This window comes from Fusarium coffeatum (genome assembly GCF_003316985.1).
Source record: "Fusarium coffeatum strain FIESC_28 chromosome Unknown BRIP53273_contig_142, whole genome shotgun sequence".
NCBI classification, from domain to species: Eukaryota; Fungi; Ascomycota; class Sordariomycetes; order Hypocreales; family Nectriaceae; genus Fusarium; species Fusarium coffeatum.
In genome coordinates, this window is record NW_022157935.1 from 311,789 (window position 1) to 336,301 (window position 24,513).

The window sequence follows — 24,513 nt, forward strand, 5'->3', positions numbered from 1 at the left end:
GACATTCACAGAAGAGGCTGTTGCACATGTTAGCAAAAGTGTATAATTGGAGTTCTGGAATTATTCTAGCTTTCCCCATCTATCTGATACCCGTGCTATTCACATGGATACCATATTTCGGCTGTCTTTTTTTAGACTCGGGAGGCGTTACAGATATTTGAGATTCCGAACATGACTGAAGTTATGCAAAGCTCTTTGCCGAGCCTATCTGGTGCTCTTTCTGAACTCACAGATATTGTGCTGAAGAAAAAGGTACCATTAGAAGACTTCCATGTCTCCTGTTGATACAGGCAGACAGCTCGTGATGGTGAGAGACTCCGCTAAATATTCCCGGGGATTCGTACCTGAGGGGCACTAAAGGACCCTAGAATCCAAGCTCCTCAGCCAATCAACGCCATGCCGTTGCAAGGCTCCAGCTTTGTTTCGGACTTTCAGCTTGTCAGAAAGTCTGGACTTTTTGCATCCACCTTTCTTTTTCCTTTGTCCGCTGACAAGTTTAATAATTACAAACATTGGAGGCGCATCGCAAAGTGGCTCGATGATTCTGCAATAACCATTCCACAACCCACTCTCTCGCCAATCGACAAGTCACCTGGGGAAGAAACTCATTTCATCCTTACTTTGTTTCATTCTCTATCTATCTCTCTTTTAAGAGAGTGTCGTCATGGGTTACATTGGCATATCGCTCATCGTCGCTTCGGTCGTTTGGGTCATGGTTCGCCCGCCATCATGGATGCCAGAGCCGCTACAGGTTCTTTTGCGCTGGAGAGGCGATGGACGTCCCGCTGTTGCAGCTAAGGATGAGGCTGAGGGTGATTCTGATCCCGGACCCCGTATCATGGTGTCGGATCACGAGGTGGAACCGGGCCCTCGACTCCGGGCTCGTCCGGCCGATAACCGTACCACTCAAGACAGCGATCAAGGAAAGGCTACCACTACAGCGACCAGTACCACGTCTTCGTCGAAGCCTGCGAAAAGCGATGCTTTGTCTATGCCGCCGCCTCCCCTGCCAAAGGTTGCGCCCCCACCACCGACCATCGCCGAACCAGAGGAACAGACAACTCCCAAGGCTGTCGCATCCAACCCTCCATCTATCACCGTCCCAAGTTTCAGCCTTGATAATGCTCCTATTGCGCCTAGTTCCCACCCCGCTCCGCGCAGAGACCCCACAGCGCCGGGTCCCGCTCCCGCTCTCGGCCTTCCTAATGCGAACCAGTCCTCTATGATGCCTCCGCCTCCCGCTCCGGGACGTCTTCCTCCTCCGACTTCCACCGCAAACCCTCCATCCGGTCGCCTGCCTACACTATCCCAGTTCCCCGCTGTCAACTCGCCGCAACGAGCTCGTGGTCCTGTCCCAAACCGAGGTCCTCCATCATCTGGTGGTCTTGCGCCGCCGCCGACACACTCTTCTAAGCCCAACAAGCCGAGTCGCAAGGTCCTTCTTACCCCAGGACACTCTCCTCTTGACTGGGCTCGCATCTCAGGACCTAATGCCGATCTTCGTGGAGTCGAGCCCTCAACACCGTATCTGCGCGTCACTCCCTCTATGCTGAAGCGCATGACGGGTCGCAAGGGTAAGGATGCCTGGATGGCGCTCAACGGCAAGGTGTACAATGTCACACCCTATGCTGACTTTCACCCCGGTGGAGTTCCCGAGCTGATGCGCGCTGCTGGGCGTGATGGTACCAAACTCTTTGGTGAGGTTCATCCTTGGGTTAACTACGAGACTATGCTATCTGCTTGTCTGGTGGGACTCCTTGTCGAGGAATCCGAAGGTGCCCAGAGTCAGATGGATCAGATGGATTAGGCTGTTCGTGTTGAGAGCCAACTCCATACACAGAAATGCAACGACTAGATCATCCTTGATGCGGGAGTATGAGTTATTGAATGTATTAGACCGCCATCTTTACGCCATAGAAGCTCCTACCGGAACAGATAGATATATATGTACAACTAGCTAGAAAGATACCCCATAGAGACCGGTCTCTACCGTCTCTTTCCGAATCGAAACTTGAGCTCATCATCACTGTCACTATCGGCGATTTCAACAGCCATTCTCGTTGGTCGTGCCCGTTTTGCAGGCTGCTGTCCAGCAGCAGGCTCTGCTGCAGCTCGTTTGCTACCTTGGCTGGTGGTGGACCGGGTTGCCTGACTTTTTGTGTTGGCTTGGGATTGCGACTGCGACGCTGTAGCTTGTGCCCCTCGTGTTCGTGTCGCTGGTGCTGATGATCGCTGTGTAGCTCGACTATTTTCTTCGTCACTACTGTCAGACAGAACAGTAGCAACTGTTCGCTTTTGAGGGCGCGTGGGGATAGAAACAGGAGTCTCAGTTGGAGCCGTAGGCTGTGTCTCTCTGGTCGATGGTAGGTTTGGATTGCTCTTTCCGCGGGATGTTTCCTCATCTTCGAGCCAGTAGTCGTCGCCAACGCCAAACTCCTTTGTCTTGACTTGCGTCAGGGGCACGATAGTCCTTGCTGGCTGTCGTCCTGTCTCCTCGCCTCTCTGTCTAAACTTCTTGAAGTTCTTCATGCCGTTCCATTTAGGATTCCATCTACCATCGCGGATATCTTGTTCCCGGGTTCGGCCATTACTCGGCTGTCGCACTTCTATCTCTTCTACTATGTTGAGTCTGCGGATTTCGGAAAGATCGACATCGTCAGGTAGATTCGCCAGGTCTTCCTTTTCTGCTCGAGCACGAGCTTCTTCTTGTTCTCTGTTCTGAGCGGCTATTGCCAGAATATCGAATTCTTTCTTAATCTTCTTCTTTGGTTCTGGAACAGGCTCTGCTTTTTGTGTCTCCATCTGTTGAGGTGGCTCGTCCATATCTTCGCCTCTCTCGATTCGCTGACGCTTGAACCTTTCTGCTGCAGTCGTCATGCCATCCATGAGGTCATCTTCAGGCAATGGCGAGTGCCGCCTTTTCCTTTGCGACGAGCGAGTATTGCTAGATGGTTGAGGCTCGGGTAGAATGTCAGGTTCTTGTGAAACAAACAATCCCCCTTCTTCCGCTTGCATCTGTGTGGCAGGCTGCTGAGTCGCAGGCTGGGGCTCAGGTGCTGGGGCAGGCGGAATATCATCCATATCAATCTCAGGTTCATCATCGAAGCCTGCGAATCGTCTCTTGATGGGCCTCCTAGTTCGCCCTCGTCGAGGCGCGGTCTGTGTCTCTTCGGCTGACATTGATGTCTGAGCTTGCGTATTCAGATTTTGTGAGCCCCCTGATACTTCAGCTTCTTGCTGATTATGATTCTGCTCTTGGGTGTTATGTGAAGACTCCACCTCCAGAGGCCGTCGAAGGATACTCGCGTCCTTTATGAGTATTGCCTCTAAGAACTCGCTTTGTTCAATAGGGCGATGGTCCAGTCTCACAGACACCGTTCTGAAGAACTCAACATACCAGTCGACGGTTGTTCCCTTGGAGGGCACAAAGCGTACAACCACAACCCCTTTGCCCTCGCTGCCATCATCGAAAGCTCCAAGGCCTTTCTCTCCAGCGACGCCCTTGACATATTGCACAAACTCATCCACTTGAGTTTCATGAGGTGTAACTTCTCGTAACAATGCCTTGCCCCCGCCATTCGTAATGGGTGCTAACAAGTTGTTGTACTGCACTGAGTCGTAGAAAATAAAGGTGTATCCTTCAAAAATGTCTTTTCGTCCTGGGTCCGGAGCATATGTCGAGTCTGGATGTTGTACAGGCTCACCACCTCTCGGGGGCAAATGCTGCAGAGCGTCGGGCCAGTTTTTATTGAAGTCTTGCTCCAAAGGACTTAGCTCAGTGGCTTGGGCTCCTTCTGGCAAAGTACCAGCTTCCACCACGGCATCGATAAAACTTTCAGTCACTATGTGTTTCCCAATTATTAAAGCTTGCAATCCTTTGGCAGTGTTTCGCTTCTTTGAAACGACATGCGTGGTGGAGTTGACATATTCGTGTACGATTTTGATATCGAGCTGCTCGAATCGTTCTCGAAGTGTCGCCAGGGGGTCTGTTTGAAGTTCTTTGCTGGTAAAAGAGAATGCGAAGATGACTGGTTCCCATGTGATACTGCAGATCGTAAGCGAAGCAACACCAAGCTCGGATGGAACGGGTTACCAAAACTTGTTTGGGCATTTACCCATGGTAAACTCGGCCTTATCTCCCTCGACCACTTTTTTGTTGCCCTTGATCTTTTCTCCGTTGACTACGGTGCCTATTTTCGTCGCCAGGTCTTCGATCGTAAGCGTGGAGCGACTCGAGGGGTTATGCGCCTGGCCTGGTTCGACAGGGCTGACTGTGATTGTTAGATGCTTGCGCGAGATGGTGTTGTGCGATATAGCCAATTGGCCAGCTGTTCCACATATTAGTTCGAGGCCATATTCTAAAGGACTGTGTTCCTTACGTTCTGCTGCTGTTCGCCCAAAGAGATATGTTTTCCCTGGTCGCAACCACAGTCTTCGGCCTATGGATCATTAGATTGGGTTGCCCAAAGTTGAAAGAGCTGTTCTCTCACCGTCAAAGGCCTCGGAATTCTCCAAGATCCACATCTCCTTGCGCCAAGTGCGACGCGACGTCGCTCACGATCCCATAGAAGTTTTTGGCGAAGTAGGATTATGACGTGAGGTTAAGATCGCGAATCTTGCGGGGCGACGGACGCGTTGAAGCAGGCAGGCGCGACGCCTGATCACGTGCCTACCCTGGTGTAATTCATATACTTCAATGAGAACAAAGACTGTTCACGAAAGGACTTTTCTTTGTACAAGTGCTCAATATTTATTGGCCTCATATTTATTCTCGTATAAGTGAACAGGGAAGCGTCCTCGAAGAAGCTTAGGCACGGGAGCACCAAGATGCTTTTCATATCGATGTCAAACAGCATGTTCAAATACGCATTGGAGCTGTTACGTGTGTTCGCATGTAAATCGAATGACAAGAGAACTACCTGTGACTTTCCATGAGATACACTGTTGGGTAATGTCAAACCAATACAAGTGAGGATTATATTCCATAACATTATGTATGCATGTAAATGAACAATGCTGCATGTTGACTACTACCGTATGCTTATATACTAAACGCCGAAGTTTTGACCAGGTCGTATATACATTTGCTTTTAAATACAAGTGGTGTAAAGTCTTTGCTTGATATCACCGGCAAGCCACCTAGACTTGCCCAGGTTTATAGCATTCAGCCAACATCCTCTTCCTTCCAACCCTTCTGCTTTTAATGCTAATAGCTCCACTAGCTTGAGATCTGACCCTAGTAATCTCATCGGGATCATGATTCGTAGCCCGAGATATCTCAGCAAGCTCACCGATCTTCCATCCACGAAGGATAAATAGACATAGACCTCCAGCAACGTACATGAAGCCGACGAAAACTTGAGCTCCGATGTACTTTCCTGTTCCTGCGACGATTTGTAGTGCGATGGGTGTGCTGAAGGTACAGGGCAAGCTGATAACAAGCCATGTCAAGTTGAGTGCCGCAGGGACATCAGCAAGACCGACGACTTCGACTGTAACCGGTGCGACTGTTGCCCAATATGTTCCAGCCATGCCACCTCCGATGATAGTGAAGAAGAGCAACAGGCCATATGACTTTGCGTTGATCCAAATTGCAAAGACAAGAATTGCTGCTAGCCAAGTAGTCCCGCAGGCCATGTTGATGCGCCCGGTTCGGTCACTGAAGTATCCGATAAAAGGACGGCCAACGCCCTGTCCCAGGTTAAAAATGGCGCTGACCATAGCTGCTTGCGATGCATCGAGACCGATAAAGTTGGCGTAGTTGGCAAGACTGAAGATAAGGACGACATAGCCCAGCATACTGAACCAACCGTAGCCAAGAAGCAGGACAAATTCGGGACGTTTGAAGAGGCCGAGGTCGAAAGGAACTTGTCGTGAGCCAATGATCTTGTTGCGGTCTTTGACAAGGATGGTGCAGATGATGTTGACGACGAAGACGAGTATACCGAGGATTCTGTATGCCCATTGAAGACTGATATTTCGGATGATTGCTCCCGCTGCCAAGGAGTAAAGAAGACCACCGAGGCCTGACCCAGCAGCCGAGATACCATTTGCCAGAGATCGACGAGTAGTAAACCATTGAGGTACAATACCAACACTTGGAACAAACAGGAACCCCATTCCAAGACCGAACAAAACACCCTGAGTCAGGAACAGCTGGTAAATCTTGGAGGCAAAGCTAGCACATATCAGACTAGCAGTCTCGAGAATAATGCCAAAGAAAAGAGTCGGTTTCGTGCCGAACTCGCGAACACAGAGCGTAGCAACGGGCGATATCAGCATAGCACAAGCAATACTCAGGGACCCAACAAAGGCGTAATGAAGAGATGTCGCACCGGGGAATGTGTCGTTCTGGATATAATGCGCGAGAAAGACTCCGTAACTCGAATTGAGACCCCATGTATGAGCGTTGATGATAGCGACACAGGCGCAACATACCCATCCATAACCTCCATTGGGCGGTGGAGGAGGAGCATCGTTTTGAGGAGGGAACATATCGCCATCATGCTTTTCCGAGGTTGACGTCTGTTGGATCTGGTGCGCAGGAGTGATGACATCGCCTTCTTCGGTGGTGGTAGAATCCTGACTCCTCCTCGCTGCCGTCTCCTGGTTTGGAGTTTGATCCGCCTTTTTCTCTTCAGGATCAGCCATTTTGATGAACAATTGGAAAAAGAGGAGGAGAGGAGAGGAGAAAAAAAAAGGGACCCAAGTCTTTCTTATTACCCCGGCTTAGAGGATATGGAGAGCCGGAAATGGCGCCCGGAGATAGAACGGACCCAGTTTTGATGCATCTTTAGTTACAGTCTTTCGGATGACGGCGCAGAAAAAGCCACAGCACGCGGGGGGGCTTAAGCCATTATTAATGATGAATGACCTATCATCAAGTCTTTGTCTCGAGTCCCAAGCCCGTTTCCTCGGCTCTGTGATGATTGGTTATTTTGTCTTACAACTTCTCGGCTCAGATCTCGTCTCCTTTCTGCTTCCTTTTTGGGTGAATAGTAAGATCTCATCTCGGTCTGGGGATAAAGCGGGGGAAAGACATCAAGCTTCCATCCAATTCAAAATCTCGGCCGATCAGATCGGCTATTACCCGCTCCCTCATCCGCCTATTCTACTGTATCCCGACCGACTTATTCGCGGGGTAGTTTAGTAAAGTCAATTAAAGATCGGCAGTCAATGCAGTAGCAATTGATGACATATCGAAAGTACCGAGGCATGAGATGATCAAGGGTGCTACTTCTGCATTGTTATCTGTTATAGGGTGGAATCACATCACGATGCTTCACTTGTTTCAAGACTGCTATCTATCCCTATCCAATTGAGCATGTTCCTACGATACAATTTCTATGGTACAGCATATGTTCTATGTCATTTAGTCTGTCATTAGAACAAGCTTGTCGTCCAACACTATTGTCTGAGTGTTCAATTGCTGACAAGACTATGCCTTTGTCGTAGCTCAAATTCGCATAGGATCTCAACTAGCATATAAACCCGTAGCTCTCCGGTCTCTGTGTGATTTTCTTTTCGTTCTGTATCATCCATCCTTTCCCAGAAAGCTCACAGAGAGTTTGTTTACTTACCACAATTCTTGAAAGCTTTTTGTTGTTACCTACCATTCAACTCCGAGTTTACACCATGTTTAACTCATTCTTGTCCAAGGAAGGCGCTTCCGCCTTGGCTATCGTCCTCATCGTCATCTACTCTATCCGATACTTTTGGCTGGGCCTGTATCACGTCGGTCGTGCGAGATACTGTTCGACCCCTCGAACTCAATACCCAGAGACCGTCGACCTGATCAAAATCGCAGTCGTTCTCCCCGTGGTGGACCACGAGAATGACAACCTGTTGCCAACTATCGAGAGTATCCTGGTCAACCGCCCCCAGCAGCTCTATGTCGTTCTTGTCGGCCGAGAGGCTTTCGATAGAGTCGAGGCACAAGTCGCTCCCCTACGAGAGAAGTTTGGATATACTCAGATCAACGTCGGTGCTGTGAACAGAACTAACAAACGTCGCCAGATCGCTCACGCCTTGAAACATATCCAGCCCAGTGTTCATTCTCTGACAGTCATTACCGAGCAGGGAACCTACTGGCCTGACCGCTTCCTCATGTCCGCTTGTTGTTCATTCGATGACCCTGAAGTCGCGGCTGTTACTGTCCCCAAGCGAGCGCATCTACAACCTTCGAACTGCATCTGGGAAAAAGTCAAGGCCCACCTCTTCTCCTTCTATTACAGTGTCCAAGCCGAGGACAACCGGGCTGTTAATAGCTTCGATGGCTCTGCTCTGTTTGGCGGCGGTGCTACCCTTGTTCGAACTCACTATCTGAAGAATGATAGATTCAAGAAGGAATTTGAGCACGAGAAGTGGTTCTTTGGGCGATCGGGTGTTCTCAAGGGTGACGAGCATTTTTTCTTGAACCGCTTTTTCCTTGGTGGTAACAAGTATGTCTACTTCCAGGACAGCCCCGAAGCAACTGTTTCTGTTGAGGTGAACACTGTTGGTCATTTCCTCAGCGAGTTCCTCCGGGAAACGCGAAACAACTGGAGAACGTGCTGGGACATGGCTATTACCTCCCACTGGCTGCTGATTCGCAGAAGACATGTCATCTATCCTGCCGCAGCTTTCATGACCTGGTGGCCAAACATCTTCTCCTTCGTTCTCCTCGCGGATATCCTCAGTGTGATCATGGCGTTCAACTATGATCTCCTCCACGACGACGTTCTATATGGATGGCTCGCTGTTCATGGTGCAGTGTTAGTCCTCCAAGCTATGGTAGGTCTATTCGTGGCTATCCGCATGCATCGTAGCGATGGAAGCGATTTTAACATCGTTGTTACCCTCCTGTGCCTACTGCTCAGTCTTCCCTTCCAGTATGCTCTTGAGTTTGTCAAGATCGCTGCTATGTTGACCTTCTGGAAGGCGGACACCGAAGAGCGCGCTTCGGATGACATCGAGATGACTGGTGATAGTGAGCTTCGCTGGAGCTGGGGCTGTCTGTTTATTCATGATGATGATAAATTCTGGAACCCTGCCACTTGGCCACTTGGTTCATGATCACAATGGTTGATGATGATGATGCATCGGATAGAAGTACATGACCATGTCGAGAAGTAGATCTTCTAGGCGGTTTGTTAGTGACATGCTGGTAATGTCAAACAGGTAAGTAGAAAGAATGAAACTGACCAATATTAGGTGTACCACCTTTTCGTCACCACTATGTTCCCTTTCCAATTAATTAACTCTCTCAATGTGGTTATACACTATGTAACAATTCCCAACACAATGATACCTAGACAATACAGACCTCTACGGGGATCAATGTTGAGCACCAACATACCTGTCGTCTAATAGTTTTCGCTCCAATGTTGTGGTGACAAGTCGCAACATGCTTCCAGGATGAACACACTCAGGAGTGGGACTCGGATATGACGGCAAGTGGCAAGAGATAAGATCTCAGATTTAACAAAACCGTGCTCTGGAAGCATTCTGGGGTGCTTTCCCCCGTGGGGATGGACTCATGGACATGTCTGTGCTTGCGGATGTGAAGATCAGCGTTGGATCTTAGATCAAGTGGCATGATTGCGGAACCGATGCCATTCTAAGGCTCCAGACCAGATGGTTTTCTGGACGTATGAGACTATGGGAGTGTGTTGCGAGGATTAGAGCGTAGGCTAGCAGATTGTTCTACTACGACAGAACACAACATTGCTCAAGTGAACTGCAGAGTACTCACGATAGAACAAAGCACAGAGCAGCCTTCTTTCGAGTAGCCTTCAAGTCCCCTTTACCATTCAACATCCCATCGTCAACAGGTCTCGTTATAGCTATCAGTGACACTCAAGTTGCTGACCTGACGAGCATGGCTGTAAACATGCTGTGATCTTCCATAGGACATCAAGGCCTCAGCTCAAGCGGAGCCGCCTCCGCAAGTTAATAGCAATTATAAGAGCCCCCATCCGTGGTTCATGGTTAAACTTGCCTCCCTTGGCCAACATGAAAGACGCTGCTCTCAACCCAAGCCTTCGAAGATGGGATACAGTAGCATCAACCATACTACAGTACCACTAGCTCGACGTACTCGGGAGTTCGAATCAGGGACTTTGCAAAAGTTCACAACTCGCATCGGTTGAGCGTGCTCGATGCCGGTCCATCCGGATACTGGAGACCTTGATGTCGCTTAGGCAAGGGGGACTTTTTGTCAACATGAGACCCAACCAGCGCTGTACGAAATGTAATGCGCGTATTCAGGGGAAGAACGAGGACCGAGGTTATGTTCTGCTCGCAGAGTGTTCGCAATGCTCAATGTCAAAGTTCGCGAAGTCTTGACACATAATTCTGAAAAGACCAACTCAACAACACCACAAATACCGCACGGAGAAAAGGAAGTTACCTAAAAAGGAAGTAAAAAACTTTCAATTATTCTCCATTGATTACAAAAGGTTTTTATCCAACCGAGGATATCGTGTTATACAAGCACTACCCTACCCTCTGCTGCAAATCAGGGGAAAACAACAGAAACAGTGGGTTACTACAAATAGCGTCGAACTGCATGCAACGCTCGTATTGGACACGGATGTTGAAATCCGATATGCGCAGTGGGTTGTACTGTAGAGGCTGAACGGCAACTTTGCTGCCGACGTGAAAGAGCAGATCTGATCCTGAACAAACTTAGCTCTTCAGGTCAAAGACAGTGGGCCTGTGCTTTTATCCGTTCGGTTTGAGAATGATGAGGTTGTCCGTGATCGGAGAATAGCTTCATTAGAATGAGGCGGGAGTAGCAAGTCTTTCTATGTAGGTTGTCTCTCTCTCTTCCTGTCCGTTGCTTCATATATTCACAGACACTTTCACTGTAACTTCGGATCCGCAGTCAGCAAAAAGGAAACAAAAACAAAAACTGAGTGAATCGAATGCGTGGTATTTCCGCCTGCGGAATACAAGTCTCGCCACTGATGGGGCATGGCTCATACGATTCAAGGATTGAACAGTGGGACCTTGTCAGGTTATGATGATGGGGCAAATTTTGCTGCGACTCTGCTCTATGTCTGCATTGCCATGATAAGCTGAATGCGTACTGAATAAAGCGATGACGGCTACAGATGAAGTTGGTTGTCGATATCGAAGACCAGTTAGGAGATGAGAACAGAGTATTTCTTTTCTGTTCAGTTGAATTCAGTGAGAATCAAGCAGTGGCGTCATCAGTAAAAAGTGACTTCAGTTCCTGAAGCTAAGACAGGAGCCACTAAAACATGAACGGCAGATCCCCGATAATTGGATGAGATTGTTCTCGAAGGTCTGTCTGTCTTTGTCTGACCGACGAAGCAAGAGGCGCATACGAATACTGAGTCAGAATGATACTCAACAGAACCATAATCAGCACATCTCGACTCAGCTTCACACAAAAGAAAAGAAAAATCTCTGACCGACCGAGTCTCTGAAAAGAGCCGCTTACCGCCAAGCCCTGGAATGCCGAACACTATCAGTACCCCTGCTTAGCGGCCAGGAGGCTCTTTTCAGTTGAGACTCTGTCATTCGATGGACAGTACCCGTCTTGTAGCCGACTGGGAACCGAGGGTAAATTGAAGGGAGCTTGGACTGTTGTTTTAATTAACCAGACATGCAGTAAACGGCCCTTTTTACTCTCGTGTTCTTATACACTTTTAGTCAAGTCAACTGACCTTTTCACTGTTGGGGCTCAAGTCGGACTGACTATTATTGTTATTCCCGCTGTTCATCCAAGACTTCTCCAAATCATGAGGAGAACCCTACCTTTTGAACAATTTGGAGAAGTCAGCCTTGGCCAATGTCATAACGGAACGCTGTCAACCAAGGGTCTCTAGTCTTCGTCACCGTGATGTAGCGATCATCTTAACTCACTCATCCTCAGTCAAGATCAACTGTAAATCTCCTGTACGGATACGTCGGCGTAATTATGTACTGTACATATACATATAAACTGGGTCGTGACGATATGTCAAGTCCCACTTCAACCCTTCGGTCATCGTCCATCTTTCATGCTTGAGACAAGAGTCGAAAAAGAACAATCGGATAGAATCGGATTAAACCCCAGAATCTGGCATGTCCCCCAGAATTGTTTAATTCAAGTTTAAATTCTCTCCAGGTTTCTTAATCTGTTTCTTATCTTAATTTCTGCATACAAGTCAAGATCTGAAGCTGGGGGAGATTTTTGATGATGCTGTCATTGGGGGGTGGCACAGCACAACTCTTCACCCATTGTTAAATACACCCCTGCTTATGTTTTCTCCAATTTGTCCCTCACAGCCTCTTTTCACTCTCATGTTTTTTCTCTTGGGTAGTATTTCGGCCGTAGCCGTCGGAGAGTATTAGTTAGCAACCACCATTTGCTTCTGCCCCTGCCGCCGCGCTTTGCATCATGGCTTGCAACTAAATTTTGTAGCGGAAGAAACCACGTGCCCTTCAAGTTTCTTAATCACTGTAAATAATGACGGTTACGCAAGTTTGTAGGCACAGATCATCAGCGCTAGGCGATAATTCCGCGTGGTCTCTCCACGTTGGATCGCCCTGAATTTTGAGCATCAAGGCTTGAGGACTACCTATTCTGCTAAGCTGGTCTAAAGATATCGTGGGGTTGTTTCAATGAGATTGAGATGAGACTTAGGTACATGTCATATATGCGGAGAGAATTCTCCGTCTAGTGTTGAAGTAGTAGAGATGCTATCGCCAGTCTTTGAAGTGCAGTTTCTATGTTGATGGAGTCATGGACAAACAGCATCAGACAGATTATTCTTCTTTTACTAATTCGCATCTTGTAATGGGACCCTCTAAAAGATCTACTATCAAAGAATGATTGACATTCAGTTGTCCCAGATTCTTGGAACTGGAACAAGTATCCACGATCTTCAACAAATGATCATCAAATTCCACCTGAACACTTGCCTCTCAACCCCATTAATCTTCATCCAAACTATTTGATCTCTGCCGACATTAATTCCCGAATCCTTTTTGATCTCTATGCAAACACCCTTCTACCTTCTCCGCAGAATAAAGGGATCACCCCAGCACCAACCTGCATGCAACTCACGTCTGCTGTTCTCTGGAAGTCAATGGCCGAGTCGACCGTGCGTGTTGCATTTCTAGTAGATCATCAAGTTGGAAGCTCTCCCCACATCAAGTTGTCTTGTTTCCCCGCGGGTTTTGATGTTCTCCGGATTTGTTTGTTCTGCTTGTGAGGGTCTTTTTGTTTGAGTACCAATTAGATTGTTCAGATTGATGGCCATCTGTTTGTATTTCTTGTTTTATACCGGAGATGTCTTTTATCAGGAGACAATGGACAATCCGGGCCGCAGAGCCTTTTGAGTCACCTTATGATTGAACAACTCAACAAAGAGATTGTCGTCACAAATAGTCTTGTTTCTTTGATTACATTCTATCATTTATCATGTCTGTCCCCCAATTCTAATGCATCAACCGTGCAGTTGCCTCTAGTCTAGACTTGCTTGAACTGGGGTACAGTGCCTTACCTTTCTTCTCCCCACGCCCTCTCTCCCCTCTCCTCTCCCCCTCGGGGCACTCCACTCCACTATAGACTCAAGTCACTCCACTCAAGTCTCCATATCACTCCACGGGACATATCCCAGTCCAGGTCCCCAGTCCCCATCCCCCATTCCCAACTCTTTTTTCCTCGATACATTAATAAGATATTCTCATCAATTTTTCTTTTGCCCTAGTCTCCCTTTTTGCTTTATAAATCTCATCTCATCTCCTTCCCCATTGTCTTTCTTCTTTCTCTCGTCATCTCTACTCTTCAGCTGAGGTCATTATCGCTTATAGACTTTATACCACCACCACTTAGACCGGTCTCTTAGACGATCACGTCCAACACATCAAAATGGCTGAACAAAACCAAATGCCCGACTTTCGAAAGTCGTACACAAACGATCACCACGATTCAGACCAGACTCTTGAGCGCCAAACCACCGCCGCTCACCAAGCAGCCCATCCTCATCTCTATGCAAACCCTCACCAGATCCATCCCGCCTTCGGTGGTGCTCTTCAGCCTGGTCTATGGAAGCCTACAGAGCACCGCAAGTTCGCCAACCCTGCGCCTCTGGGACTGAGCGCTTTCGCTCTTACTACCTTTGTTCTGTCATGCATCAACATGCATACTCGCGGTGAAACCTCACCTGCTATTGCTATTCCTGTTGCTTTTGGCTATGGTGGTCTTGTTCAGCTTTTGGCTGGCATGTGGTATGTCTCGCGCCCAAACTTGTGTTTACCATATACTGACTAGAACAGGGAAATGGCTGTTGGAAACACCTTCGGTGCCACTGCCCTCTCATCTTACGGAGGTTTTTGGATCGCCTATGGTCTCCTCCAGACTCCTACATGGAACGTCCTCGGTGCTGATGGCCCCTACGAGGGCGAGACCGGCTCAGTCATGGGTTTCTTCCTTACTGGCTGGTTCATCTTCACGACTCTTCTCCTCATCTGCACCCTCAGATCCACCGTTGCATTCTTCTCGCTCTTCTTCTTCCTCGACATCTGCTTCCTTCTGCTCGCTTGCGAGAACTACGCCCACGATCTGGGTAACCACGCTGCTCAGATCGCTCTGCAGAAGGCAGCTGGATTCTTTGGTTTCTTGGCTGCTTTTATGGCTTGGTACAATGCCCTTGCCGGTCTTCAGGACAGCAGGTATGTCTCTTCCCTTCAATGAATATGAGTTTCAAATACTAACATTCTTCAGCAACTCTTTCTTCCAAGTTCCTGTCATCCACTTCCCCTGGTCTGACGAGGGCCGAGCCCACCGCCACCAAAAGGCTGAGAGCAACCTGGCTTAGACTGGATAGAGTCTGATAATTTTGCATTTCACGCGTTACGACATGATTTCTTGTAAAAATGGGAGGCATATGACGAATAACTCATTTCGTCTGCATTGAAGGAGTTTAGAAGGTCATTTTCGCTGTTCCAGCCGGCGATAGTCGGCTTTTTGTTTCACAGCCGTTGCTGCTTGGATAAGGCGGCGAGTATAGAGGCTGATGATTATGGATGTTATATAATATGCTGGAGGACGTACATATATTGAAATGATGAGCACTCATTGGAAATCACACTTGAAGCTTAACCAATTGTCATGTGTAGTATCGTCAAATATCGGAGCAAGTGATGCTGTACATGAAAGCTACCTGCATTATTTCAGACCCTTGTAAGCCTGACGAGCACATGGGAATCCCGTTATTCTCCAGACAAGACATTTCTGGAACCGTGATCCCCCACGAGTTCGTTAGATCTGTCACTGCCGATGCTGTGCAGAACCCCCACGTTGAAAAGCCACCGAGATCACAAGATAATCTTAGATCAACGATCTTCGGGGACCGTTACGTACGGATCTACCATCAGTGCGTATGCACTTTCAAGATTATTCGACTTGGACTTCCTTGTTGCCGTTCGCAGAGTTACCCAGGTCGCCTTTCCCACTTACTAGTAATCTTTAAACAGGATGCGACATCTTGACATTCGCGTAATATCTCAACCAGAACCATCACTAAATACTGCTAACAAGGCGATCTTCTCGTAGACGTTTGAGAAGCGTTTCCCACGTGGCCGTGATCCATCGTTCTTCCGCCTCTGCCGTAAGTGGGGCCGTTCCAGACCCGAAAATCCGGGACCGGCCGATCAGTGACACCGCCGATGTCCGAAACGCAAGATGGAGATCTAGAATCATCGTTCCCGAAACTCTGTAAGACTATTATTAGCTTACATACCACTCAGAACTAATGACGGATAGTTTTGGAGAACGTAAACCCCTTTTTTGAGACCGGAGAAACACCATTCTCACTCATCGTATGATGTTTAAAATCGCCTGATCGGGCCATAGCCACGACCACCATGAACAGTCCACCATCTGCCAACAGCTGACAACCGCCTCATACAATTCTATCGGCAACTGTATAAAGATCATATACCGCCGATACCGCCCGTGATCACTCCCCGCAATTAATAACCCAAATGCCTCGCATCCTTCGCTGGACAATGAGCCGGCCTCAAATCCTGTTCCTCTCAACCATCGGTATCGCAGTCGCCCTAACTGCTATGCTCTACGGAAACATTATACATTCACCAACTCTAAGATCAATCCTCTCAAAAACTATGGCATCCCCTCGTCCTGTCGTTGTGGTGGGCTCCGGCCTTGCTGGCCTATCAGCATCATACGAGGCGTTACAGCGCGGTGCACCATCCGTTCATCTTCTTGATCGTGCGCCTAAGCCTGGTGGTAATAGCATCAAAGCTTCGTCTGGTATTAACGGTGCGGGGACAAAGTACCAGCGCGCTGCAGGTGTGGAGAGCGACACCTCTTTTTATAGTGATTCTGTGAAGTCAGCTGGAGAGAGGTTTAAGCTTGCCCAGCCACCTGTTGATCGGGAGAGGCTTGTTACGAAACTCACAAGTGAATCAGCTGCTGCTGTTGATTGGCTTGTTGATGAGATCGGTGTTGATCTCAGTGTTGTTGCGCCGCTTGGTGGACATAGTGTTGCCCGTACGCATAGAGGCGCTGGGAAGACACCACCTGGAGCGGCAATTGTTATCGCTTTACTCAACAAACTGAAGGAGAATAAGCAGTTCTCTATCACCAATTTGGCCGAAGTCAAAGCACTACTAAGAGAAGGTGAAGCCGTCAAAGGCGTCGAATATGAATTTGAAGGACAGAAACACAACCTTGAGGGTTCAGTCTTATTCGCCAGTGGTGGTTTCGCTGGCGATGCAACAGGTCTACTGGCACGATATCGCCCCGACCTCAAGGGAATTCCTTCAACAAATGACGAAAGACCCGGATCTCATGATATTCTCACTTCTGTTGGGGCTGAACTGTTAGATATGGACAGCGTTCAAATCCACCCAACAGGCTTCGTCGATCCAGCAAGTCCCAACACGATGCTCAAGTTCCTCGCAGCCGAGATGCTCCGCGGCGAAGGCGGTATCCTTCTTTCGTCAGATGGCTCTCGTTTCGTTAATGAGATGGATACTCGTGAGCACGTTAGTGATACTATAATGAAGCTTCCTATCGCCACTGATGGCGATGGAGTTATCAAGCAGTGGGATATAACCCTGCTTCTTGACCCCGGTGCTTCAGCAGCATCAGCCAACCATATCAGCTTTTACGAATGGAAAGGTCTTATGAAGAAAGTCAAAGTCCGAGATCTTACGAGCGCTCAAATCGCTGCTGTGGATAAATACGCCCAAGCTGTAGCCGATGGATCAGCAGATGAGTTCGGCCGCACGCAGCGAGGAAGATGGACACTTAAACCTGGCGAGGCGAACCGAGACGAAGAGATTTATATCGGTCGGGTGACGCCTATTACGCACTTTACTATGGGAGGTGTTGCTATCGATGAGAAGGCCCGTGTATTGAAGAAGAGCGGGGATAAGCTTGTTCCTATTGCTGGACTATTTGCTGCTGGAGAGATTACGGGTGGCATTCATGGAGATAATCGATTAGGAGGATCTTCGCTTTTGGAGTGTGTTGTTTATGGACGGACTGCTGGTGCTGAGATTGTTGGTTCGTCGTAGAGATTTAGTTGTGTCTTAACTCACAGAATGTGAGGTGCGCTGATTAGACTTGGTAGTTGAACACTACATAAGTATCTATTATACCAACATTATGTGCTCGAAGGGACTCAGAAAACCTTTCAAATTGCCGTTGTGCAGTTGATGTCCATCAACCGAATGGAGTGTCTGCCTAGATATCTAATTCTGGCGCTTTCTCCTCCTGGCCTTGCTGCTTTCGCCTGCCTGGACTGTAACATCTTCATATGCTAGCTCTCTTTCGAGGCTATCATCACTCTTCCTCTTGTCGGCCATGTTAAAGACGATTGCTGTTGTTGCAAAAGGTCAGTCCAAGACACTATGTTATTGGATATCACTTACAAGGGAAACGGCGCGGAACCAATAACCAACGTTCCTGCCCCGCCTGAGCCAATCAATCATCAACATATAACTTACTAATCACCGCATGGCTCCTACGTAGTAACTGCTCCATTATCCAATTCATGCCCGATGAACATGTGTTCCATCGAGCGTTCTAACATTCTATAATCACCAACTTGGTATTGTCTCACCGAAGCCTCCTATTCTGGTTGTCCAATATCACGCACCACCAGAAGTCATGATATTTTACGACGGCCAAGAAGAGCTGGACAACGTTGTCTGGGACAAGAACGACGAGGATTCTGAGGCAGCACAAAACCAACTACGTCTCAAGACTTTTTGTCACAAAGTGGAAGAATTCGCTCAAGAGAAGTTTGGCAAGAAAGCAGAACTCATCTCTCCATTGATCTTTGGCGGGTTCAATGTTCTCTACCGCATCAGAGTTGAGGGGCTGTCGCCTGATGTCATGTTGCGAGTTCCCTGCCCAAGTCTTGTTCCATTCCCTGGCGAGAAGACTATATACGAGGCTGCCACAGCCTGCCTGGTTGCAGAAAGAACAGAATTGCCAATTCCTCGTCCCATGAGCTTTGGAGACGAGTCGGAGTTGGGTCCGTTTATAATAATACACCGTCACGAGAATAAAGGGAGCATATCAGCTCGGCTAACGAGGCCGAGTGAAGACCCTTCAAGCCCTCATGTTCTAGACCCGAACGCATCTGACTCTATGCTGTACTCCGTTTGGGGGAAGGTAGCACATTGCTTGCTGCAACTATCACAACTTACATTCCCCAAAATTGGTTCCTTAGTTCAGACCAAAGAAGCTACTTATGAGGTGGCCGGTCGTCCGTTAAGTCACAACATGGCAGACATGGTTTGGTTGGCAAACATTCCTCGATGCATATTACCCCGCAAGGACAAGACGTATGGAACTGCAGATGAGTGGTACATTGCCCTGGCAGAAATGCATATCGCTCAACTTCTATTCCAACACAACGATCTCGTCACATCTGAGGACGATTGCCGCAATAAGTATGTCTCACGACAACTCTTTCGAAGACTGGCCAAAGAAGGTCGATTGTCTACCTTTGGCTTCTCTGAGGACAAATGGTCCCACCAGTCATCCAAGATCCCCCCAGAAACACTATCGCCAGCTCCGTCTAGTTCAGACTCTTTTAGACTTTGGGGCGACGACTTTAGAGCAGGAAATATTCTTCTTACTAAATCGGATGAGATCGCTGCTCTCATCGATTGGGAGTTTACATATGCTGCGCCTACGCAATTCATCCTTGATCCGCCCTGGTGGCTGCTCCTCGAAACCGCAGAGATGTGGCCACCCGGTCTTGAAGATTGGAAGGCTACATATGAGCTTAGTCTACAGATCTGGCTTTCTGCAATGGAAGAAGCTGAAACCAACATGCCAGAGTCCCATAAAGCTTCTTTGCCGGCGCCACTGTCGAGATATATGCGAGAGAGCTGGCAAACAGGGCGCTTCTTCTTGAGCTATGCGGCTAGGAAGAGCTGGGCATTTGATGCTATGTACTGGAACTTTCTCGATGAGAGGTTCTTCGGGGATCGGGATGGAAGTGTCACGAAAGACGATCTCTGGAAGACGCGTGTAAACTTGTTGTCTGAAGAAGAGAGAAAGACTATGGAGACTTTTGTTAAGGAGAAGATTGAGGAGGGTAAGCAAAGGAAAATTATGGAATGGGATGAAGAGGATGCAAAGAAGAGGTTCTCTGAACTTCTCTTTAATTAAAGTAAGGGTTCAATAAGTGTCTAAGGGTTATGAGATAGTTTATAGATCATACCAAAACAATAACGTTGTTCTCAAGTATACATAGCAATAATGAACCTCATCCTCTCTAACACAGTCTATAAGCCTACTCCAACTTGAGAGTGTTCGCCTTAAAGAACTCCTCAGGCTTAACAAGTCTACCCCTAGCCCTCTCCTTAGCCCAAGCAACCGACTTCTCCCCTTCTGGTCCAAAGTACCCAAACTCCTCACCTGCATGGAACGCCTGAACGTAGACGTCCTTCATAATAGGCAACTTCTCCGCAAACTCCTCGGGAGAAATCTGCTTGTACTTGATATCCTTGCCCCAAGCCTTACCCTCGATAGCGACTAGTTCTTCCATGCTGTAGAACCCTTCTGCTCCGTCAAAGGTAATGCCGTCGTACTTTTCTGGCTCGGCGAGGATGGCGCCTACGAAACTTCCGGTGTTGCTACAACTGTCTATCCAGGGGATGCGGGTTTGGGGAGCAAGCTGGAGGGAGGTTACCCAGTTGCCTTCGGAGTCCTTAGCGGGCTGCCAGAGAGGGACTTGGATGATGTTTTCGAGGAAGAAAGCCAGACGGACGAAAGCTTTCTTGATAGGAAGGGTACGAATGTACTTCTCGCCCTCAGCCTTTGCATCAAAGGGATGGTTAAGAGTGTACTTCCCACCAGACATATCCGTGACACTGGGAAGACTGCTAAAGATGATGTACTCAATCCCAGCTTCAACAGCGGTATCAGTCGTCTTCTTGATGATTTCAAGCTCAGGCTTCAAGTCGGTAGCTGTCCAGGAAGGAGTTGTCACAAAGAAGAGATACTGGGCGCCTGTGAACGCTTTCTTCATGGAAGCTTGATCGGCTAAATCACCCTGTACAACTTCAACACCACGATCTTTGAGAGCTTTGGATGCTTCGGAGTTGGGGTCGCGGGTTATACCGCGAAGGGTGTATTGCTTGGAGAGCTCGGGGTCGTTGAGGACGAAGTTGATGACTGCACCACCTTGTTTGCCTGTGGCGCCGACGACTGCTAGGGTCTTTGACATTTTGAAGTTGATGTTGGAGGTATGTTATTGATGATACGAAGTTGTTATTATAATTGAAGGCTTGAGTGAAGCTGTTGTTCGAGTCATCAAAGCGGGCGCTTCAGCTGCTTTATATCCTCGACCATGAAGCGACTCTCAATAATCGCAATGCCATACTACAACCCAAACTCCGCTTGATCCTTCTCCAAAATAACAATTCCAATAAGCAACCAATCCTCCAGTACTTCTCCAATCTCCCGGACCCCATCGATGGACGAATAATCTGCCTCCATTCCCAAGGAACTAAGATGGTCCTTAGGGCTCAGCGCTGTTGTAGTTACTAATGCGCGCTGACATATGCCATCGTCCCCTGTAGATCAACTCCGCAGCAGCGTTATTCAACGTTGATTTACATCGGAAGGATTCATCCGATGAGCGGGAAGCGCTGTAAAGTTACGCCGAGAGGATTGATAAGCTGAGATGCGCATCAAAACTTCACATAGATAATGGGCATCGGCTCAATTGTTCATCCTTTTTCGCATTCGCTTCAAGCAAACAACATTTGTACACGTCTTAGGTTCGTAAACATTGCAGCAACAGTATCGACCAGCGAATACGCCATCGTACATAGATTAATTAGTTGAGATCTCTTCTGAAATAATTCACGCTGGGTAGTTGAATGCCCAAACAAAACTTTTCTCTTCCCCCAAACTCCATTATGAATCCTGAATATGTCTTCCCAGCTCTGCAAAGTCTCCAACATCCTCTCCCGTCAAATCCCAATCCGGGTTGTTATACATAGAGTAACAGTGCTTGTAAAAGTCATCGGGCGGGATATCCGCCATCATCATCTCCTGCTGCGAGTTGGTCTCAGGCATTGGAACCCAGAGATTGGAGAAGTTATCCCATAGATCTGTGTCGAGAAGCATGAAGTCTTCTGGCGATGTTTGGCCTTGGGTGCCTGGGACCATGTCTTGATGAATGCCTGAGTCGCCGAACCCAGCGGGTGTTGCACCGTTGGGATGGGAGACTCTGTTGGTCTGGGCATCGCCGTTGGTGCCTTGAGGCGAAACGTTGACTACTTGAAGCGACTCAATCTTCTGGGCCATCACCTTCCATAGCTTCTTGACCTCATTCAATCTCTCGCGGGCATACGTGTTGCCGTGATCAGCGAGATGCTGCAATTCTTCCAACGCTTGTGGCAGTCCTGGCTTGGGGTTGATCTTCATGTTCTCTTCGCATACTGAGTCCAAGATTGCAGCAAGAATCATAATGAACGCAGCTGAGAAGGATGCTTCAAAGTCGTAGAAGCCAAAGATTGCTAGAGTGGTGTTAGTAGAGGATTATGAACGGGACAGGATTAGCTTACCGATCATGTTTCGCTTCCTGAGCGTAGCGACTACTTTAAGCTGCCGCCTTGCAGCTTCAGCGCAAGTTCTAGACAGTTTACCAAGTGGTGAAGCTTGCAGCTGCTCTCCAGTGGGACCATGGCCACTGAGGATTAGCTTTGCAGCATGAAGCATGATCGGTCTGATCGTAAGAATAGTTGCCTGCGCAAGTGTTAGTATGATCGACTACTGATCTCGGCGTCCCGGCATACCTGGAACAGCATTAGATGCAGTGAAGCAGTCGTCCTCAAAGACTGATCCCGACCCAAATTATACACATCCGTTACTGAATCAGAAGGGATTTCTTGAGAGATCTCGTAAAGAGACTTAACAATGTCCTGAACATGAGGAATAAAGGTATGTTCTGACTCGTCCTCGGGGTTGTAAAGCACTGTTCAACAGACGTAAGCCATTATTCATCTCGATTAGTGAAGCACGAGAAAACTCACCAGCTAAGATACGCCCTGTCGCTCTGGCGATCTTGATGTTTGTGCACATGGGACCGACGGGTGGGAAACCAGGAGAGTCAGTGGGAAGAGGGATGTTGATCGCCTCATCTCCGATGCTGGGAGGGTTTCCTGTCGCTGCAGCTAGGCGTCTAAAACGATAAGCCATTAGTAGCTATCTTTTTTGTCCTCATATGGAGTGGCTTACCGTTCTTGCATGTAGATTGTCCACCACAGACGGTTATTATGAACTCTCTCCGATTGTATCAAATGCCTCGTTCCGCAGACTCTATGATACTTTTGGGAGATTGCGAGTCGCATAGCTGTGCTGATCTACAACACCCATGTTAGCTCATGTATCCTCTTCTTGCCTGAATATCAACTTACATAAAGATAAGCCTCTTCTTTGCGATTCATGTTACCGAGGTAGATAGCGAACAGGGCATAGATCTCAATTCCGATCTTCCCTTTGAAACGCAAATCAGACAAAGTTGGCACGTTTCTGTGAGCGTACTCGAAGAGAACAACACCAGAAAACTCATCATTTCCTTCCGGGTTAGCATCGAATAGTGTTCCGATCGCAATCATGAGAATCATCTCGAGAACCCATAATGACTCTAGTTGAGCAGGGTCATCACGGTTCTGGTAGAACGCCCACATCTTATCTGAGAACTCTCGAGCATCGATGTGGTGCTGTGACTGGCCGATATAAAACAAGGCCGTATCCAACAAGCGTTGTGCTTCATCCCTGGGTGGTAACTTAGGGAAGTCGCTGCTTGAGAGACGCCATGGGTGGCTGATGATTTCACCAAGTTGATTTGCCTCGGGGCTTATCCATGGCTTAGCCGCTTGTTCTGACTCAAGACGAGATGAACCGAGCAGATCTTGAACTCGAGAACCGAAGGTGTGACTTGAGCTGAGGGATGAGCCAGCTAGAATAGCTGTTACGTGTAAGTCTCAGACCAGATTGAATATGAGCATGGATTCAACTTACTTGCGGCAGGTGATGTATGAGTGCCATCATAAGAAGGAAATTTCGGTTGAGTTAGAGGTGCTGAGAAGCTAGTAGACGGACGAATGAAGCTCCCAGATCTTGATCTACTGTGATGAGGGTCTTGTGGGTAAGAATGAGACGATTGTGGGTGGAGGATAGATTCCCTTCTTTGACCAATCTGAGTTGTACCTGAGACCGGGGGTTCTGTGATATGTCAGTGTAGGTCAACGGGACCAGCAGATTCCTACATACCAGATGCTCTAGGGGGCAAAGTAGAAGGCAGGCCGTCATAGCCATCTCTTTCGTATCTCGCTAGTTTACTCTCGAGTTCCTCAATGCGACTAGTTTCGGGTTAGATTTGAGATATATAATAAGCATGATCTTCAGAACTTACTTGGCCATATACATGCGTTTATGTCCATGCTCGGGGACCCTGCAGTCAAGTCCACGCTTGCTACAGTATTGACAAGGCGTAGTCCCCGAACACCGAACCTTTTTCTTTCGACATGTAAGGCAGCTGGTCTATGTCAGTCACATCACTTACACGGCAGTATAATAGTGGAGAAATATCAATTCACTTACGCCAATGATGCTTTGCGCGCATCTTTGCCATCGGAGGGCGCCGAGCGCTTCCGAGCCATTGAGGGAGTTATGTCTTCAGCGACGACACTCATTGATAAGACGAAGTAGTGCTTCACACTGAGAAGCGAAGCAAGTGGTCTGAGAGTCTGGAACAATTGACCGAAGAGAAACTGGAGCTGATGGGGGGAAACTCCGAGGGACTGGAGCGTTGTTATTCTCTCGGGACAAGTTCCGGACTTTGACTTTATCGCAGATAATCTTCTCCACGCGCTAATCCGCTCACGTGACTCTATAGTCCCAATGTTCCCCAGAATCGGCCCAGCTCCCGCCCTATGATGGAGGATTTGATCCACAAGATGGTTGGAGTAGCAGGGCTTAGAAGAGTTTATCTTGATAGCTGATGGTTT

General features: G+C 48.2%; 8 protein-coding genes across 8 annotated transcripts; 5 read left to right on the forward strand and 3 right to left on the reverse strand.

Moving 5' to 3' along the window:
- Nucleotides 1-664: 664 nt before the first annotated feature.
- On the forward strand, nucleotides 665-1,807 carry FIESC28_06634 (uncharacterized protein; the record flags this gene model as incomplete). Its single annotated transcript, XM_031160777.1, has 1 exon — nucleotides 665-1,807. The coding sequence occupies one exon, from the start codon at nucleotides 665-667 to the stop codon at nucleotides 1,805-1,807; it is 1,143 nt and encodes a 380-aa protein (XP_031015155.1).
- Nucleotides 1,808-1,986: 179 nt separating this feature from the next.
- Nucleotides 1,987-6,651, reverse strand: FIESC28_06635 (uncharacterized protein; the record flags this gene model as incomplete). Its single annotated transcript, XM_031160778.1, has 4 exons — nucleotides 1,987-4,045; nucleotides 4,094-4,328; nucleotides 4,380-4,439; nucleotides 5,292-6,651. 4 exons carry the CDS (start codon nucleotides 6,649-6,651, stop codon nucleotides 1,987-1,989), a joined length of 3,714 nt encoding a protein of 1,237 aa, XP_031015156.1.
- Nucleotides 6,652-7,635: 984 nt separating this feature from the next.
- FIESC28_06636 (uncharacterized protein) lies at nucleotides 7,636-9,054 on the forward strand (the record flags this gene model as incomplete). Its single annotated transcript, XM_031160779.1, has 1 exon — nucleotides 7,636-9,054. One exon carries the CDS (start codon nucleotides 7,636-7,638, stop codon nucleotides 9,052-9,054), a length of 1,419 nt encoding a protein of 472 aa, XP_031015157.1.
- A 4,813-nt stretch (nucleotides 9,055-13,867) lies between these two features.
- FIESC28_06637 (uncharacterized protein) lies at nucleotides 13,868-14,816 on the forward strand (the record flags this gene model as incomplete). Its single annotated transcript, XM_031160780.1, has 3 exons — nucleotides 13,868-14,226; nucleotides 14,275-14,670; nucleotides 14,723-14,816. The coding sequence occupies 3 exons, from the start codon at nucleotides 13,868-13,870 to the stop codon at nucleotides 14,814-14,816; spliced, it is 849 nt and encodes a 282-aa protein (XP_031015158.1).
- A 1,168-nt stretch (nucleotides 14,817-15,984) lies between these two features.
- On the forward strand, nucleotides 15,985-17,544 carry FIESC28_06638 (uncharacterized protein; the record flags this gene model as incomplete). The annotated part of the gene is made up of 1 exon (XM_031160781.1): nucleotides 15,985-17,544. One exon carries the CDS (start codon nucleotides 15,985-15,987, stop codon nucleotides 17,542-17,544), a length of 1,560 nt encoding a protein of 519 aa, XP_031015159.1.
- A 595-nt stretch (nucleotides 17,545-18,139) lies between these two features.
- On the forward strand, nucleotides 18,140-19,657 carry FIESC28_06639 (uncharacterized protein; the record flags this gene model as incomplete). The annotated part of the gene is made up of 1 exon (XM_031160782.1): nucleotides 18,140-19,657. One exon carries the CDS (start codon nucleotides 18,140-18,142, stop codon nucleotides 19,655-19,657), a length of 1,518 nt encoding a protein of 505 aa, XP_031015160.1.
- A 124-nt stretch (nucleotides 19,658-19,781) lies between these two features.
- Nucleotides 19,782-20,717, reverse strand: FIESC28_06640 (uncharacterized protein; the record flags this gene model as incomplete). Its single annotated transcript, XM_031160783.1, has 1 exon — nucleotides 19,782-20,717. The coding sequence occupies one exon, from the start codon at nucleotides 20,715-20,717 to the stop codon at nucleotides 19,782-19,784; it is 936 nt and encodes a 311-aa protein (XP_031015161.1).
- Nucleotides 20,718-21,412: 695 nt separating this feature from the next.
- On the reverse strand, nucleotides 21,413-24,198 carry FIESC28_06641 (uncharacterized protein; the record flags this gene model as incomplete). The annotated part of the gene is made up of 10 exons (XM_031160784.1): nucleotides 21,413-22,017; nucleotides 22,066-22,246; nucleotides 22,297-22,475; nucleotides 22,534-22,682; nucleotides 22,739-22,863; nucleotides 22,918-23,471; nucleotides 23,525-23,728; nucleotides 23,777-23,865; nucleotides 23,919-24,041; nucleotides 24,107-24,198. The coding sequence occupies 10 exons, from the start codon at nucleotides 24,196-24,198 to the stop codon at nucleotides 21,413-21,415; spliced, it is 2,301 nt and encodes a 766-aa protein (XP_031015162.1).
- Between the last annotated feature and the right edge of the window lie 315 nt (nucleotides 24,199-24,513).